This window comes from Euprymna scolopes, chromosome 15, assembly GCF_053919585.1.
Source record: "Euprymna scolopes isolate OS-2025 chromosome 15, ASM5391958v1, whole genome shotgun sequence".
NCBI classification, from domain to species: Eukaryota; Metazoa; Mollusca; class Cephalopoda; order Sepiida; family Sepiolidae; genus Euprymna; species Euprymna scolopes.
The window spans coordinates 72,090,587-72,110,006 of NC_136496.1; the positions used below are offsets into that span (position 1 = coordinate 72,090,587).

Here is a 19,420-nt window from a genome sequence, read left to right on the forward strand (position 1 = left end):
ATTAAAACAAGATAAAACTAGATAAATTTTATTTTTACTTGTAATAAATTTTTATATTGGATCAATTTTCATAAATAATACTAATTTTGATATGACATGTAATTTTTTCACCTGAAAGATCATTAATATAAACGAGCATTAATGATTTTTATAGTTTATAAATGAAGAAAAAAAAAAAGATTTTAAAATATTTACGACCTTAGTCAAAGAAAAATTTGTAATTGATCTGCTGGAAAGGTTTCTAAAAATAAGACATTGTATAAAAATCATTGTTTAATCCTAAGGGACTTATCATTACACTACATGATTAACACAATGTCTGATTTTTTTTTAACAACTTTTTTTTTTTTTTTTTTTTTTTTTTTTTTTACACATAATTATTAATCTTTCTTTCTTTGTTCAAACAATTAATAATGTAAAGAGCTGATTACACACATAAAACACAAAAAGTAATGGTTTATTCCCAGATGTAATGAAATAGCAAAAAAAAAAAAAAAAAGACCAAAAAAAGGAGGGACTTACCGGAATAAAAATTGCCTGTTGAGATTTGATACATCAATAATATCCATGTCTATGACATCGATGTTGCCAACACCTAAAAGTGCCTGCAAAAGAGAACAGAATTTTCAAAGGAAACCCAAACAAATTTTCTTTCATTGTGTGTTTTATCTTTGGAAGAAATCCAAATTCTTTCAGAAGAGAAATATTCTTTGATTTCAGAAGTGAAGGTAAAATTAAATGAATAACAGTTATAGGTCAGATCAGCACAAAGAATCAAAATTGAGTATATCAAAGAGTGGAAACTATCTGAAGTATTTATCTACTTAGCATTAAGGATAGAGATGTGACATTATCAACATTCACCTCCCCTCCCTAAAGTGTTAGGAAGTAGGAGAGAAAGAAAAAAACAGGGAAAATAGGTTTATCAGTAGAATAATGGATAGGAAGTTGTTCACCAATGCACACAAAAGGAAGCTAACATACAATTGTTAATCAAGGTGTGGCAGTGTGTGTAGCAAAAAGACTGGATATATACTTAGACTTAGCTTAAGGAGTTTTGCAACAGTTGAGTACAGTTTGCAGACAGTTTTGGGTTTGCGATGGTCAAGGATAATTACATTTGCAAGTTTGACTCCATGAAAGCAGGTTGTGGCTCAGAAGAGATGGGGAAATTAATTAATCAACCGACTGATGAATACAGCCCCGACAATAGATGTGGATCTTCGCATTCAGAGGGTCAATGGTGTCACACACACACATACACACACAGTTTGTGATTTATTTTATTTTTTCTATATTTTTGAACCTGTGCATGCCCCCTTGACAGCTGCCAATATGAGAGATTACTACAGTCAGAATAGAAGAAGCAGAAGAAGACCACAGAAACAACGTTGGGGCAGAGATGTTGTCAAACAGGGTAGCACATGGTTATCACAAAGATTATATAGCTTTAATCTTTTAGGTCACTTATGCTGGTTGCATCAATAAACTAGAATATTGTAGCATATTCTTTCCCAATGATTGTTGAAGTGATTTCATATAAACCCTGACTATCTTGTGTTTTTTTTCTCCTCTAAATAGCTAGAAGTTGGCTTGGAATTAATGCATGAATATAAAAAACAATGAATATTCATGAAGTTATTCACTTGTGCAAACCATCATAACTGGCAGAATTGGTTTGTTGCATGATGTATTCCTAAGATTTTCATAGCTGGAAGCTGGCCTGTGGTGATAGAATGGAAGGGGGAAAAATGAATGATTAGGTTTAATGCTAAGATGAAGGTTCTTTTCTTTTAAGAATTACAAAAAACCTTGCCAACCACCGATTGTCACGACTTATAGCACCTTTCCCAAGAGTTCAACATTCAATCATTACCACTTACCATACATTCATAGGTAACATTAATTAAAATGAATACATAGAAGACACTGCTAAGTTTGTTGAAAAAAAAAAAAAAAAGTGGTCTCTCTACCATGATAGAAAACTTCTCAAACCTGCCAGTATTCTATATTGCTATAAAGGTGCACCAACTACTAGCCTCTTGAACAAGATGCCAAAAAGTCTCTAACCTGATAAGTCCAACACTGTCTACCAAGCTCAAGTTGCTGCCCCATCACTACAATGTTGCATCCCCGTGCTTGTTTTATAAGTTCTTTGACGGAATGTGCTCTGACAAACTTATTGCACTTGTATTTATTCAACATAAAAACATCGACTAACAGCAAACTCTTACCCTTTCACTTTAAAAAATCCTCAGATGCTGAAAAGCTTTTTACTTTAATAGCTTTTTTTTTTTTTTCAAACCACTTGACTTTGTTCCCCATTTCCCTAACTGCTCCCCATTTCCTCAACTGTACCAACATTGAAATGTAATGTGAACAAGCATCTTGCTGCACAACTCACTTCAGATATCCTTTGTAAATCTGGACCCTCATTCAGGGTAGCTCCTTACATCTCAGGAACAATATGCCTTGTTTGTTCTGGGTATTTTAAAATTATAAACAACGGTTAATATTCAGAATATTAAATTTTTCAATTATATAAATCATCATAACCAACCGGGATTGGCAGCATATTGTATTCCTAACACCTTCATAGCCAGAAGCTGGCTTTGAATTAATGGATGAACAGGAATAATGTTGCATATGAATTATTGGTGCTTGTTCAGAATTCAACCTAATTAAAAACAGGATATGAATAATGTTGGATATGAATTTTTTATTTGTTACATTCTGAAAATCATGTAACGTTATGTTGCACGACTAAGCTGTTTGGAATGTTCAATAAATATTTTCGAACCAACCAGACGGCCCATAATTTTTTTGACAGAAAACTGTAGGGTCTCTCACTGACGCATTGCAAATAGTTGATACAATAGGTAGTGGTGTGTGCGAGTTTCATTACATCGTTGTCAACAGCTGCCGTCATGCCGTAGGAAAGATGTAACATCAAAAGTTTCTGTCCTTTTCTTTCCTTTGGTTCTATAATATGATAAACAATAATAATAAAAAAAAAACACCAACAACAAAATTCTTCAGCTAAATCGCATCACGTTTTTTGTTGCTTTTTCCTTTTACAGCACTGTAAAGTTACACATTATTGAACAAGGTGTCCAAACTCAGTTATTCATGCTGCGTACAAATAGGCATAAAGATGGACTTGACTGGCAGCAAAATTCCAACCTCTTCACTGCAAAAGCCCCTAGATTTTCTATTCTAATAACTTCTTTCCTTGGAGTGCTTGCTTTTGGAATTCCCTCTACTCCTGACTACACTAACATGCAAAAATTTAAATGTAATATGAACATTTTGTTGCTCAACTCCCCACTCAGGTTTCCTGCTTATAAATCACAGTAGTTCCTAATGCTTCATTGGCATCCTTCCGGTTTATCCAGGCATGTGTTTATATTTGAGGGGATCAGAGTAGCCTTTCTCTTTGCCACTGAACAATGGGTCATTAGCAGATGGAATTCAAACTTGGTCTCTTTGTTGATGGAATCTAAAGGGGATAACCCTAACACCTTCTTAGGCTACAGGGCCTAACATAACGTAAATAGCAGCATTATTATGCATTTCGATGCGTGGGAAATATGAAGAGGACATTTTGATCGACAATGTTGAAAAGACATTGCGTAGGAAAATCATTGCCTGATCCTAGAAATCAGGTGACTTTCTTTGAGCAGAGAAAACAAATATTTGTTTTAATTTAACAAACACCAAAGAAAAAACGAGCAATATATGCACACCCCATTCAAACAATAGTCAATACACCAAGTGATACTCTACAACACATGTTACCCTTCCCCTACACACTATAATTACTCAGTCAGTGTTTACCAAAGGCATCTTTCTCATGGCAAGTAGCTGTCCATTTGTGTATAAAGGATTATAGAGCCAATAATAATATTGCTAATACTAAAAACAAAAATCACTTCACAACTCCAAATCGTATCACATTTTATGTGAAGAATTGTTAGCATAGAGGAAAAAGACCAACCTACTACTAATAAAAATTAGTTTTCTGTACCTGCCCAGCTTTGCTCGGGATGCAGTAATGTCATTTTCGTTTTATGTTTCTGAATTTTGGTGATAAGGATTGATTATTAATATCATTGGGCTTCTTAAGACTATTGTTCTCATCTTGAGTGTTATTTTCACAACATATCAGTCGATATAACCTCCAATCATCTTCAGGTGAATCTTGTCGAACTTAGGAACAGAAATAACTACATATAATTCAATATAAATAATACTCAGAAAAATAACACATGTAGACTGTAGATAAAGATGCCAAAGGCTAAAGCATATCATAAGTGAATGCAGCAAGTAAATTCAAAAGGAATATAAAAATTAATGCAATTGGGTTGGAAGTTGTACAAATTCAACACTTAATACAGCCATAAACTAGAGCTTGTATTGGAAAAAGAAATAGCATTCGCTGAAATATTGTAATCTATAATATAAATCTCGCCTGTCTGTCTAAATACCTTGTTTGTATGTCTGTCTAAAACTTGACAGAGGTGACAGATTTTCATGAAATTGTATTGTTTTGAAGCTCAACCCTTCAGACAATATAAAAAAATTGGTAAAAACATTAATTCCTTCACCCTCAACTGGGCACTTTTCTACAGGAAGGGATTATTTCACAGTGGGCTGGCAAGCGAACATATGGATTTTTAGCAACTTCCTCAAATCATTATGAAACCTGTATATTTGAATAGCTCAGTCTGAGGTTGCAAAAAATGGGCTCATTTGTCTTCTAACTCCAATTATTTCTCAAGATATGCCTGTTTGAAGTTCACAAATTTCAAATTTTTGTAAAATTGCGACAACAGTGATTTTACCAAGGAGTAAATTTGGGTACACTTGAAGAATTGGTCAAAATTTCTTCCAGAAACCCCTAAATATGTTCTATAAGCCCCAAGGATAATTCCAGATTCCCTAAATTTACTTCATTATAAAAAATGGAACATATGAACAAGTCTTTAATCTGGTTTTTTGGATTTTTTTTTTTTTTTTCACAAAATTTATCATAAAAATAAGCATTTTTTTTCCATTAAAAAAAGCCCAAAATTTGCCCCTGGCCGGTATATTTTAACGAAAGATTGCAAAAAAGCCCTGAGATGAAATTCCTCATGCTTCACAAATAAGAATCTAGACATAGAAAGCTATCATAATCTAACTGGGTGAAAAAATTCGCTCTCTGGAACCATTTTAATTCTAACATACTGAAAAAATTTGAACTTGCCCATTTTTCCATAATTTTGGACAACCCACAATGACTGTTTAAACCATAAATCCAGATAATTCTTGTCATTCTTACTCAAATTTCATTATCCAGACCACTTTTCCTATGTTTTTTGGAGCGCAGTATCCAAATCTGGCATAAAAAAAAAACATGAAACTGCACTGTTTTCTGGAAAATCCTGATTTGTACTCTTTTTTAAGCTATTTTCAGTTAAAAATTGGCAGCAAACCAGAAAAATTCTTGATTTTTTCAAAATTTATCCATTATAATTGCATATTTCCATTTTTCTCATTTTTAATTTTTCAACATCCTGCATTTTATTTTATTTTCTCGCATTTTATTTCTTTTCAATACACAATCATAATGAATGACATGACAAACATTGCTCTCATTGAGATTTTCAAGAACTGCAAAAGATCTTGATTCGACAAAGAGCCAGACGTTATAAAACAGGTCTCATCCAAGCTAAAGGTCCCACCTAGTGATAAAGTTGTGTTCAAAGACTTTCAGCAGCAATAAAACAAGAATCGTTCAGTGCTCAGTTCATTCAGGTCATTTGATAAGGTAGTGCTCCAACATCACACCTATGTACCGAAGGCAAAGGGTCCTCTGAAGGAGTCAGTGACCGTCAACAATGCCAACGACTGAGAGACTATATGGATTCGACCAAAGCTGCTGCTCGAGTACAGAATACTTCCCCAACCAAAATGTTTGCCTTCAGTCTGACGAACAAATACCTTCAAAACAAAGAGGTTGCTAAAATGGGATACTCTATCCGACGCAATGAATCCATCCAAGACCGACACGTTTCATTGGAGGTTGCATCTGCCATCTACGAGAGTGGCAAAATGACCAAATGGATTTACACAGACAATCGTTTATTCCTAAAAGATGCTGGAGCTGATGTTCTTCCATCATATGACAAACTGTTGAAATTTAAGAAGGAGCGGAGGCCAACAGTAGAAAAACTTGCAACTCCATACAGTGGAGTGAAGTACCATTGCCTCCAGTGCAACTTATGTCTGCCCAATTGTTTGCATCACTTCAGTTGTCCGCATTCCACAACCTCAACGAGATCCAACCAAAAACTGCTCACCCAAGAAATCGATAGTAGTGAATTAAGAGCCAAGATTGATCAACTGGTACTGCCCATGGTTGTCATTTTAACCATCATTAACTCAGATAGGAGGGTGAAAATTGACGTCTTCAAAGAATTTTGTCATGCTACATGTTGGTTCAATACCATGGATTGATATCACTCCAAGTGCTCATGTTGTTTTAGGGCACAGTGCTGAGTTAATTGCAGAAAATGGCAGTATTAGTCTGTTCAACTATACAGAATCTGGCATTGAGGCAAATAAGTTGCTATGTAAGTATCGGATAAACAAGTCTCGAAAGACAAACCAATTTGACAATCTATCAGATTGTATTAACAGACTCTGGTTTGCTCAACTATACAGAATCTGGCATTGAGGCAAATAAGTTCCTATGTCAGAATCGGATAAACAAGTCTTAAAAGATAAACTATCAGATTGTATTAACAGACTGGGACGAGAGTGATCCCATTGTTATGAAGACAAGAGAATGTTTAAACTGCAGACATCACAAGTCATTAGGTCACAGCATTAGAAGTTTTGTGCAGCTTAAAACTGCAATTCATGGTTGCAACAGTGAATATGAGTCTTTGTTGTGCTTTTTGATGATGATGATGCAGGTTGAGTTATCTGATACCTTGAATTAATTTTTTCATTGTGTAACCTTTTAGGAGTGCATTTTCTCATTCTAACTGAATATTTGAAAAGCTTGTTTCATGCAGTATCAAGTAGAGGTCTTATTTCCTTTCTTAGTTTGAATAGTTTTAAAGATACAGGCATTTAAAGTTTGTCCGTAAATGCCTAAATTTTGTCTGTCAGCAAATTTATGTTTTTGTCCGTGAACTCTTAAAAAGAACGATTTTTATGTTGAATATCAGCTTTCCAACATCCTACCATGGTATACCATCCTATTTGATGTCAAAAATGAATTCCCAGAGCTAAAAAAGCATAACCATTTATATTATCGGTATACATAGGTAAATGTCCGCTTGGGCCCCAATTAAACCCACTGTGCTCTTTTTTCGCAGATATTTTCGAAAGTCTTCCCCTCTTTTCGATTGACTAGACTTAATTTAAATCTTTGCCACTTCCGGTTTGGCGATGAATGCAGCAGCAAAGACGTCACTTTTTTTTCACATTCTTCTTCGCAGTATGGGTTCAAGCTTGCCTGCCTACTACCACTTTTTTCTTCTCTCAATACACACCTTCAAACACCCGGGCAACGCCGGGCACCCAGGTTAGTACAAACCAACTCATAATAGTTAAGTAGGAAAAAATTAATTCATTTTTAATTACAATTTTTTGAAAATTATGACGAAGCTAAATTTGTTTATACTTTGTTTTTAATGTATATGTATTGTTCAAGTTTAATGTGTGAATCTTAAAATCAATGATTTCTTTCCAAGATATTTTAGGGCTAAGTAATGGGAGTCGTATCCATTTAAACTGAAAAAAGTTAAGGAAAAGAAAAGTTCTGACAAAGTTTCTATTAATAAAAGAAAAGAAATATTAATTTGTTTATGTGTTCTTATCTTTTATATCCACTTTTCCATTAAAAGACTTGCCTCGATAAAGACTGGAAGCTATAGTTGACTGAAGAAATCTTTAGATTGAAACAGTAGATTTATTGTCACGACCAATGGTAAGTTTGTTTAGCCAAATTGAATAAAATAATATCTTGCTCTTTTATTGAGCAATATCAACAACCTTGTTAAATACAATAGTTTTTACTTTTGGATATTTTTAACATGGAATATATATATATATAGCTCTATGGACAAATTTACCTTTGACAGCTAAATATTTCCATTCACTAGCCAAGCCTATGCAACGTTATTTCACTCTAATATTACGAAAACAATCCAGGTGAAGTTTTATTTTCTAATTCTCTAAGATACAGACGAAATTTATGGGAGGAAATTCAGAAATTTCAAAAACATGAACGCATGAGAACATCAGCAGCAGCCAAAAGATAGCTGGCTAGTGAAAATATTAGCAACAGCAGTCGTTAAGAGCATGTATGCAACATAGCAAGTGTGCGCGAGCTTGTATCACAAGAAAAGGAAAGAAAAATAAACGTGATTGAAGAGAGAAGTAAGCTGCGGACCGGGCAAGATGAACATGTGAAAGTAGAGGGTGAGAAAAACTATTCCTCTGGCCTACGTCAGGTGGTAACAGTGACGGATAGGAACTCTGAATCTCCTGACTGCATTCACTGCCTTCCGTAGTTGTCTCACCATGTTTTAGCCAAGTATGCCTCTGGCCGGCTTTGGGTAGGATTGAAACCGCTATCTTCAGACACAGCAGTTGATAGAGACGTTGAATCTCTATGGTTCCAGGTGAGAATTGTCTGAAGATAGCAGTTTCAATCCTACTCAAAGCCAGCCAGATGCTTACTTGGCCAAAACGTGGTGAGACTACAACTATGGAAGACAGTAATTGCAGTGAATGCAGTCAGGAGATTCAGAGTTCCTATCAGTCGCGGTTACCACATGACGAAGGCCAGAGGAATAGTTGGCCGAAACGTCGTGAAACAGTCAAAAAAAGATGAGAATAATAGTCCGCAATAAAAATGAAATTAATAGAATGTGTTTTGGAGGAACCAGGAATAAATGCATTTCATTTGCACTGAAAAAAAATTTTTTTTTTAAATTAAAATGCCAAGGTTGATTTTTATTTCTTTGCTATTTAAGATCATAAAAACAGTGTGTTTACAGACTGTAGAACTGTTTACATTTACCTGGCAAATATTGCTCAGGATAATTCAGTCAACTGACAAATGAAAGTTTGAAGATCTCATCAGCTCCAATTTGAAACAACAACAACGCCAAAAACAATATATTCACTTCAACCGTTACCTGATAAATATTCCGTCATGATTTGCAGTTATTGTAACAGTCTTTTACCTTATTTTCAATTTCATGTCATGTTGGTAAACGTCACATCTTGGTAAATGTCATGCAGAAATATTCGCAACATTAACTATAGTAATGCTTATCTAAGATTATAAAGTGGAAATGGAGAAGTCCAAATGGTCTGACAAACAAATAGTGTCTTTGTATTAGTGAAATTAAATTTCTCTCCGTTTCAAACTGAAATTTTATCTTTTAAAATTTATAACTCCATTTGCATAAAATTGAATTGTATTTATCATTTTATTCCATTTCCAGTTCCGCTTTAAACTTGTTCAATTTGAATTATCACATCAATAACTTGTGAATAAATCTTTGTTTTCAAACTATACTGCTTTCTCCTAACACTTTTGATCCTAGGCACAATGTTAGCTGGCCAGGCCCTCCAGCAATCCTTATACTACCGTTTGCCATATACTTATCCCCAATGGATTGCTCCGGGTTGAATTCAGCCAGATCTGGAACTTCAGAAGAAAGATTATGTCTGACAGTCTATGTACAGCTAAGCTGCTCTATACATCACTCTTTATTCTCTTCTACGTAGAAAAGGCTCTCTCACACTGCGGAGCTGGTTGGAAGATTGAGTACTATTCTCACAAGATTAAGTACATTGCTGAAGTCAGTCAAGTATGGGTCCTTGGTCAATAGGATTTGCCATAAATCAGAATAAAGCTCATCCCTGAAAGTATTTGCAACAAAGAATTTCATGTCTCCATTCCGCCTGAATAACTTGCATATTGCATTCTGCAGCCACAAGAGGTTTTCCAAATTAATGCCCATTTCATGATTTCCAAAAATGGAAAAGTTCCTTTTTGTATCCTGGCTATTTGTCATGATTGAACACCTTAATGAAGCTTTTCACTACACCTTGAGCATGTACACTTGTTTATTTCCAACAGATTTTGAAACTTTGACCCCAGTTCTTTGATTGTAATGTCAACTGTAGACTCAACATGCTTATTTAGTTTTTCTTTGGCTTCACAAACAGGACTTCCGGTCATATCAACTTCTTGAAACTTGGGATTACCCTGCAAATTTTCAGACTGTTGTCCTTCAATACACAGTATAAACTTTTCATACATCCCCCCCCCCACCCCAGGAATGTTTTCGTCCTTCATACTTGAAACAGTTTCTATACAATTCTTAATTGCTGCATTAAGAATCAGATTGTTAACCTGTAGTTTTAAACTGAGCAAAGCTAGCTCACTAAATAGATTCAGTAGAAAATGGCAAAATACAATAAATACAAGATCCTTCAATTGCTTGTATATTTTCTTAGCTTTATCAGCAATGTCTGTATTTTATGATGTTGCTGCAATACTTTCCGTAAAAGTGTAGACTGCGGCATATTGACCATGATCCTTAGCCAAATTACCATCTTTCTTAGAGAAAAATTCATTTCCCTGTCTACATGGAGAACCCATCTGGTACTCTTCACTAGCACTGGTAATTCTTTCTTCTAGTTCTTCTCCAATGATCTTTAGTTCTCTCTTGCACTTTGGACTGAAGTGTTAAGTCTTTCATATTACACAGACAGTCACTGACAGACTGCATAATAGAAATCTGTTTTTGTAGCTTCAATAGGACTAACAGTGAAAGTCTATGAGATGGGGAGTTTCTTGCCTTAACAGCGATACATCATTTCTGCCCCATATTCATATTTGTTCCGTCTGCATAAAATCCAACAATTCTCGATGACATTTCATCTTCACTGAAAGAGCAAATTTAGTAACAGAGATAATGCCTTTAACATGGCCATGTTTAATAACTTCAACAAGTTTATTTTCTGCTTTGCCCTTCAACACTGTTCCCAGATAAAATGCTTCATTTCCTGACAGAGCTGTCAGTTGTACCAATCATAACCGACACATAAGAGTCAAAGACTCCAATATCTCATTTCTGATCATGCTTGCAATAGTGGACATTATTTCACCACACCTAACATTGTTACTGTATGCAGGCGTCACAGGTAGCCCTTTTTTGTATTGAAGTAAGAGTAGAGGCTTGGGTTTTATAAAGCCCATTTTTTTTCCTTCCCTATAAAATAAATTGTGTTAAATTTAACTTTCAAATCCATCAAATCCTTTTTGTTTGATTTGATTTCTACCTTGAGAAAATTTTTGGAAATGTAAATTTTCAATTGATCGTTTGCTTTATTATGATAAAGTTGCGGCACTTGCCATGTTGAAAATTTTTAATATGTGCAACGACGTCTTCATATTTAAATTTAGTACTACCATCTACAAAATCAGTTTTTCTAGCCAAGTTGAACCAGCCAGACGACAAATTACAATACATTGCATTTTTTTCTCTATCTTATCGAAGCCAGGCAAAACTTGAGAAACTTGTCAGAATTCTTGTTCAATGGATAGCTTACTTTCGTTTTGTATATCATCTTTACTATTTTTATCATTTGAGGTATTCTTTTGAGTCTTTTTTTTTTTTTTTTTTACAAAGTAATCAACACTTATCAAGGCCCAATGGCCACTCGAGGATAAGGGTTAAAGAGTGTACAGTGGTCAAAAGGACAATATCATAGTAACCGTTAGAAGTGTAAATTTGGTAAATTGGATTACTTCAGGGGAACGGCTCATCAAGAACTTGTTTACATTAGACTTGAAGACAACCATATTGTAGTCAGCTGGAAAGAAGGTAAACGGAAGAGAGTTCCACAGGTGTGCAATTCTAAGAAAGAAACTTTGTTCATGGAATCTACATTTAGGTTTAGGCACAGATAAAGCGTGGGGGAAAATTATTGATAGTGTTTTCAATTTTGTCAAGAGTTTTAATATTGTTTTCTTTGTTGCAATGTTTCTTTCAAGATAAAAGTTTTGCGCGTGCTTAGAAAGATGAATTAAACATAAAAGTGAACAAAATGTACACAACTCCTAATTTTCATTTTTTTTTTTTTTTAGAGTGGGTGGCTGATTTTATTTACTGAATATATTTCTAAAAGAAACTATTAAAAAAATAAAAAATAAAAAAATAAAAAATTTAATTTCTTTATTTTTCCAAACCAGTGCATAAAAGTTTGTGCACATGATGTTTATATTCACGTAATGAAATGCATTAGCTTTTAAAATTAAACATTTCTTTAAACTTTAAGAATTTATCAAAATTCATTCAATGTTTTTAATTTTTTCACATTGAATGTGAAATTTTAGGCTCTTTCAGATAAAACAAAAAAATTATTTACTAAAGAAACATTTTTCTTGAACTTTAACCCCCATACAGGGTGACTCCCCCCCCAAAAAAAAAAAACAGGACATTCAATTGTTTTTCTGAGCATTTTACAGTGAACGGAGAAACGGCCACAGACCCTAGTGTTTTGGTGTGATGTTTTGAATATAATAAACTAGTTATGACCAAAGTTTCATTTCATTCAGACAAAACACTAAGAAATGGGGCCCTAATTAGAGTTGGCCCCGTTTTTTGGGGGGGTCACCCTGTATTAAAATAGTTGACAAAAACAAAGTTAATGATTGGAGTTTATAGCAATTTGAAAGAAATTAATAAAATGACAAATTTATTTTTCTTAAAAATAAATTCTTGCCATGAGTAAAATTACCTGTGGAGTTAGTATTTTTAAAATAAAGTTTTTAAATTTCTGTCAAAATTTTTGCTTAAAAAAATTGTATGGATATAGTTATCTGTAAAAAGAGGTGTCTAAATTAAAATTCTTTTTTTTTTTTCAAAGTTTTTTTTATTATGCCAAGTTCAAAGAAAAAATATTCATTTGCTTCATCAGCTGAATATTTTAATTAAAAAATTAGCTTAAATATAACACGATATTCATTTAACTAATTAGCAAAAAAATTTTTTTTTTAATTACAGAAGCCCTTAACCGCAACCATTAATTGGTATAATGTATAATTTTTAAGCTTTTGCAATGATATTTGTTTATTGACGCTTCCATACTTTCAAAAAAGCTGACCATCAAAATTTTTCAAACTGATACCATGTAATAGTGATTAGTTTCGCTTCAGTTTTAAGGTGTTTGATTAATCAAATGTAAAATGTTTATCTGCTTATAAAATATATACATTTCGTTTATATTGAAGAATTAATTTTTCTGAATTTAATAAAGAAAGTTAAAAATAAAGGTCTTCAATTTCAATTTTATAATATAAAAAAATATGTAAGTACGCTAATTTTATTTAATAAAAGAAAATGTTATAGTTCATTTGCAGAAAGAAAAAAAAGAAAATCAGGATTATTCGCTTTAAAATATTATATTTACGTATATGAAACATTTAACTTCTACTTTTGTTGTATCTGTTCCGATACTACACTTCATCTCTTCTGTCCTGGATTAGAAAAGAAATTCTATTAGACCAAGGCAATTTTTATTTTTGTCTCGAAACAAGCTTTTTTTTTTTTTTTTTTTTAAACAAAAGCTAGTTATCTTCACATTTAACACTGTTTAAACAAATATCTCCACCTCCCGCCTTTTTTTAGGTGGGTCTTATAAAAAAATTGATTTTATTTAAAAATTTGTGGAAATGGTAAATTCATGTAAAGGAAGCATTTAAGTATTCATTGAACATGAATTTCTATCAGGTATTAATATTTTGTAAATTTATAACCAATTTTATCTTGAGACTAGACACTACAAAAAAAATAAAATAAAGTAGTATGTTCTATCAAAGACTTTGTCGAAATAATTTGACTTTGCTCGTTTATTAAAAAAAAAATAAAGGTTGAAAAAACATTTGTCACTCTGTAATGAGTTTTAGAAGATTGGAAAAAAATCGGCAAAAGATAAGCGTTTTATTATTTCCAGTCACCACTTGGAAAAAAAAAGAAAAAGAAATCACTCGCAACATAGCGCCCTTATATATATATATATATATATATATATATATATATATAAAAGTGAAAATGTGTGTATATATGTTCGCTTTTTGTGTATGTCCAAGAAAGGCTTTTTTCAGAGAAGCGGTCGGTCGGCTCACAACTTAAACTTTTTATATCACATAGAAATTATAATATCTCCGAATTAACAACGGAGCTCACCTGTCTATTTAATTTGCTCGATTTCGGGAAGATAAATATTCAACATTTGTCGCTCGGCGCATGTGGATTAGTCTTTTTCCTATAATAAAAGCGACATTAATTCTGGCAGTATTTTCCGTCTATCGGCGGAAATGTCCGAAAGCAATCAGATTTTGATCAATGTGGAAATATTTTCCTTATATCAAACAATTGCTATTCAATTTGGACAAGGGGAGCTGATCACCCCCACCAACATCTTGGGAAAAAAAAAAAAAAGCGTTGCCGCAGTAAATGAAATACTATCCCGCAGTCAAAGTTGACCTCATTAAGTCATTAAAATGTGCACCTGCCAAATCTAAGTAATTAAATAAATTCAAACGTGTTTCCGTTAGTATCTCGCGGTGGGCCAATGGTTAACGTCACACGCTTTTTTTTCACACTTTAATTTCCAACTTCACCTCAAGGGTTCGGGTTCGATCCTCATACTCACCTACTAAAACTTTTTTTTATTTTACCCCCCCCCCCTCCCCGGAGTTTTGATTTACCCAAAACCACACACACACACCTCCAAACATCCAGGCAACGCCGGGTACCCCCCGCTAGTATATATATATTAATGAAAACAAAGGGATGTAGTGTTTACCTGATATACGCAATGATAAACTTCAAACTAATATAAATAACAGTATTTATATATAGAAAATGTAATCCCAACCGAATTAAAAAAGCTCAATACACAATAGAGAGTAGAGCTTATTATCAGAGAAAGAAAATTAAAACTAAGTTGAACTTTACAATCAAAATTTATTGTTCGACTGAATACTCCAAAAAACAATTTACAAAGTCCTTATTCTGCAGAGTTTCAAAGAATACTATTCTTATTCTTCTCATCAGAGGACATAAAGAAATCAACAAATTATATTTGTAGCAATGTTAGAATTTGCTAGTTAAGGCATTAAGTGAAAACCCCAATTTATTGTAGTTATAAATTGCCCAATAAAAAAAATGAAAAAATATTGGATATATATAAAAACTAATAAATTTTATATTAGTTTTTTTTTTTGCATATCCAATATTTTTTCATTTTTTTTTTATTTGGCAATTTATATCTACAATAAATTGTGGTTTCACTTAATGCCTTAACTAGCAAATTCTAGCATTGCTACAAATATAATTTGCTGATTTCTTTATGTCCTCTGATGAGAATAATAATAGCATTTTTATAAGCTTTGCGGAATAAGGACTTTGTAAATTGTTTTTTAGAGTATTCAGTCGAACAATAAATTTTGATTGTAAAGTTCAACTTACAGTTTTAATTTTCTTTCTCATATATATATATATATATATATACACACACACACAGTTCAAATTACATAGTCCTGTAGTGCAACATGATACCACTATTCAGTAAGGCAAATTACCATTGGGGAAAGAAGAATTAATTCGGAAACACACGTGGTACTTAATGTACTCAAAAATATGCTAAAGGACCATATTACTGAAGAAAAATACTGAGCTTTAACACTGACTTGCAGAACACTCATCAGATTACAATAAAAAAAAAAAAAAAATCAAACTATACAAATTACCTATCCTATAACCCAACCACACACAACACATTAATCTGACCAATTTACAGAACAGCAGAATAATTTATAAACATTGGACCTAAATGCCATCTTTTCAATCAGTTAAGCAACAAAAAAAAAGAATCCCTATACAAAACTAAAAACATAAAATAATATAACTACACACCCAGGCTTATGTGATCAACTTAAAAGCAGAAGTTATAAAAATTTGACACAAAAAGCAACAATTAAATATTAACTCCCAATCTAAAAAAAAGCTGCTAATATCCATAACTACCCTAATATCATAAAAAGGCGGACAAAACATGCATATTTGTAGCACTCAATAAATCCAACTATCACACCAAGCTTAAAACGATTCTCGATGCCCACACAAAACTAAAAACAAAAAAGTCAACAGTAACCCCACCAAACCATGAATAGACTCAACATTGTCAAAATGCACAAATCAGTAATTATGAACTTCCCAAAATTATTGGAGACTACAAACCTGGTTATTTATAAAGAACTATTAAAATACATAAACCTTATTCTCCTCTCCAATTTATTATGTCACAAATTACTACTCTAATATATTCCCTAAGAACAACGCTTAGTGAACTAGTAAATATAGTGTTAAATCCACACAAGTATCATTACAAATCCTAATAACAAAGCAACCAGACAATAAAATCAATTGCCCTCTTGATGTAAAAAGCTTTTATCTACATAAAGCAGAAATAGAACTATAGAGCTATATTTTAATGTGAGTAAGCATTTGTTTAATAGGATTTGATTCCAGAATGAGAATTTTCGGAGCTCAGCCAATGAGAACAAACAGACTTTTGCGAGGGAGCCTTTATTATTCATGAATCAGAAAGAGTATGTTAGGTCTATGTATGTAATAGCCAGTTACGATTGGTGTAATAACAGAATCCATAGAACATGTAGAATTCGTTCCAGTGACAACTGGTAGCAGTGGTAGTTCTAAATATTTATAGAGGAAAATAGGAACTCCTTCCTCTAACGATGTTGCAATTGTGATGGTGTTGCTCGTAGGATACAATGTAGCATTTTAATATCACAACTAAATGTGTCTTAAATGGTGTTTGAAAGTTACATATTAGCCTAGATGTATTGAATTTGTATGTGGCATCTGTTGTAAACCTACGATACTTTGATCCAGAGGGGAATTTCTGTAGTCATTTTATTATATATGGAGATAATGTTTGGTTTTATTGTTTTGTAGAAAAAAAAAAAGTTTTTGCTTTTGATTTGCAAAACATGAGAGGAAAGGGAAAAAAGAAACAATAAAATCAATGTTTGGTGCATCTTAAGTCAAAAAGCCAGTATCTTCAGACAGCCTGATTTGATAACACCAGCTGCCCTAACAGGTATTATCACTCCGGGCTAAAGTGAACCCAAGAGCAATGGACAACTCCAAATTACCCATAGCCCTCAAATGAGGCCTCACTATTGGAGGTCTTAAATTCATATCCAGGACCATTGTTTCCTGGGTTCAATAGATGATCCAACAGACAAAACTAATGTTTCCATACAGAAAAGATTTAATTCAACAGTCTCTAAATTCAAGCAGATTTCTTAACTCAAAAACATAATTCAGCATAATTTTTTTTTTGAAAAATAATTTTTTAAGTGTAGATTAAGTAAATAAATGGCCTTCCTATTTCAAAGGATCTACTGACAGAAAAAAATTAAAATCATTCTGCTTCGCCAGTAATGGTCATATAAAATCATAATGTTTCAGTAATTTAACTTTATACATTATTTTCTGATGACGTAAGGAAAAAAAAATAAAAATATTGATTTTATGTAGAGCAGACGATTTTACAAATTCATTTCAGGTGGTGAGAGTTGTCTGACTTGCTGTTTCTTTTTTCCCCACTACCACTTGAAATGACTGGTGACTAGAAATGGACATTTTTTTTTTGTTTTTGGCTTTATTTTCAAATTAATGTGACAGAATGGATTTATATTCATTTATATATAAATAAATACTCATTGCTCTAAAGTGGAGGATCCTTGGTTCTTTCTAACACCAGAAAACCACATCACAATAAAACAATTTCAACAGCAAGATACACAAATAGACATCAGTCATGCAAAAAACAAAAAAATTTAGATTAATATGAAAAAATAAATAAATAAGTCACTTACCAAATCTTTCAGCAGTTCACAGCCAAGACCGCCTGCGCCAACCACCAGGATTCGTAATGATTCTTGCATGAAATTCAATGTCTAAAGAAAATATTAAAAGGAACATTTGTATATTCATTCACCATATATATTTTCAAATTATGAATTGAAACATTAAAAAAAAAAATTTGTTTGTTTTAAAATCTATTAATACTTTTTGGTTTATTAATGTCAAAACCAGCCATTTTAATGAACGGTTTAATTGCATCAAGTGTGTTATATCTCCATTTATTCATGATATATATTTATGCTTTCACATACCTAGAAGAGATTCTATTTAACCAAACGATGGAACTGACACATACTATCACTTCAAGTCACACTGGATTTGTTGAGAATAAGGTTAGCAAAAGAGTTACACCACACTTACAAAAGTGGAACCTCATTACCAGATGCAATTTTATGTCATATGCAAGGACAAAAAAGAAAAAAAAAAATGCTTTTATGTGTGTGTGCATGTGCATGTATAATTATTACTATAATTATTTTTAATACCTACAGACACTAGTGCTTTATCCTTTTGGGAATCATCAGTGCATAGTCACGATTACCACCAATTGAGGGATTCAAACGCAGCCATGAAGTCATCTTTGACTATTAGCAAGTACCATACACCTGGGCTGGCATTAACCACGGAGAGAATTAAGTTTAAATTAACATTCTTGAAGTGTAAATGTCATTCAAGTATGTCTAGAGTGATCAAGCGATTTTAATATGATCTATGCATGTGGGCTAAGTGACAGACTTTATTCATTTCAATGTACAATGCTCAACGATAAGAACTGTTCTTAAGGGCAGACATAATAAATATATATTTCCCGAAAACCTCTGACATTGATGGAGGCGAGACTAAAACTTGATGCTATAGTTTCAAATGATCTGAAATAATAGCAAGGGGGGACTATCCCAAATATTTTTCACGTCTCCTCGTTTGGAGACAGGGTACGATTATGAATATTTCCAGTATGAAATAATCCTTATACATATACACTGAAATTTACTTTATGTATGAAAACCAAAGAGGGGAGATATAACATGAGAAATATTTGGAATCAAGTCTCCCCTTGCTGTTATTTCAGATCATTTGAAACCATAGCAGCAAGTTTTAGTCTCCCCTAGATCAAGGTCAGAGTTTTTGAGGAATATGTTTTCCTTATAATTGATTAAAAATTGTAAGACAACAAAAGATTTATTCTAATTTTAAAACAAAGCCATAGTGTATCATTTCGTCGTTAGTGTACAACATGCTACTTGAAAGTTTTCATAAACAGTTGAAAACAGTCGACGATTGGTAGGCAAAATGAGAAAATGATGTAAGAAAAAATATTTAACAATGCCCCTACTATTGATACGAATGAATTTCTAAATAATGTTACTATTTAGAAA

The 19,420-nt window shown here is 32.8% G+C and overlaps 2 protein-coding genes across 4 annotated transcripts in view; one reads left to right on the forward strand and one right to left on the reverse strand.

Annotated features, from left to right (window-relative positions):
• LOC145293897 (NEDD8-activating enzyme E1 catalytic subunit-like) overlaps positions 1 to 19,420 on the reverse strand; it is a 195,708-nt gene that overhangs the window by 71,082 nt on the left and 105,206 nt on the right. For all 3 annotated transcript variants that reach the window (XM_080140674.1, XM_080140673.1, XM_080140672.1), the window contains exons 3-4: positions 17,996 to 18,076; positions 523 to 605 (exon numbers count right to left, since the gene is read on the reverse strand). In XM_080140674.1, coding sequence (XP_079996800.1) covers positions 523 to 605; positions 17,996 to 18,076 — 164 coding nt within the window. The remainder of the gene's footprint in view (positions 1 to 522; positions 606 to 17,995; positions 18,077 to 19,420) is intronic.
• LOC145294238 (uncharacterized) lies at positions 4,995 to 8,026 on the forward strand. Its single transcript, XM_080141342.1, has 2 exons — positions 4,995 to 6,563; positions 6,685 to 8,026. The coding sequence occupies exon 1, from the start codon at positions 5,905 to 5,907 to the stop codon at positions 6,499 to 6,501; it is 597 nt and encodes a 198-aa protein (XP_079997468.1). The 5' UTR covers positions 4,995 to 5,904; the 3' UTR covers positions 6,502 to 6,563; positions 6,685 to 8,026.

Coding starts and splice junctions, on each gene's coding strand:
- LOC145294238 (XM_080141342.1), top strand. CDS start 5,905: ATGGATTCGACCAAAGCTGCTGCTCGAGTACAGAATACTTCCCCAACC.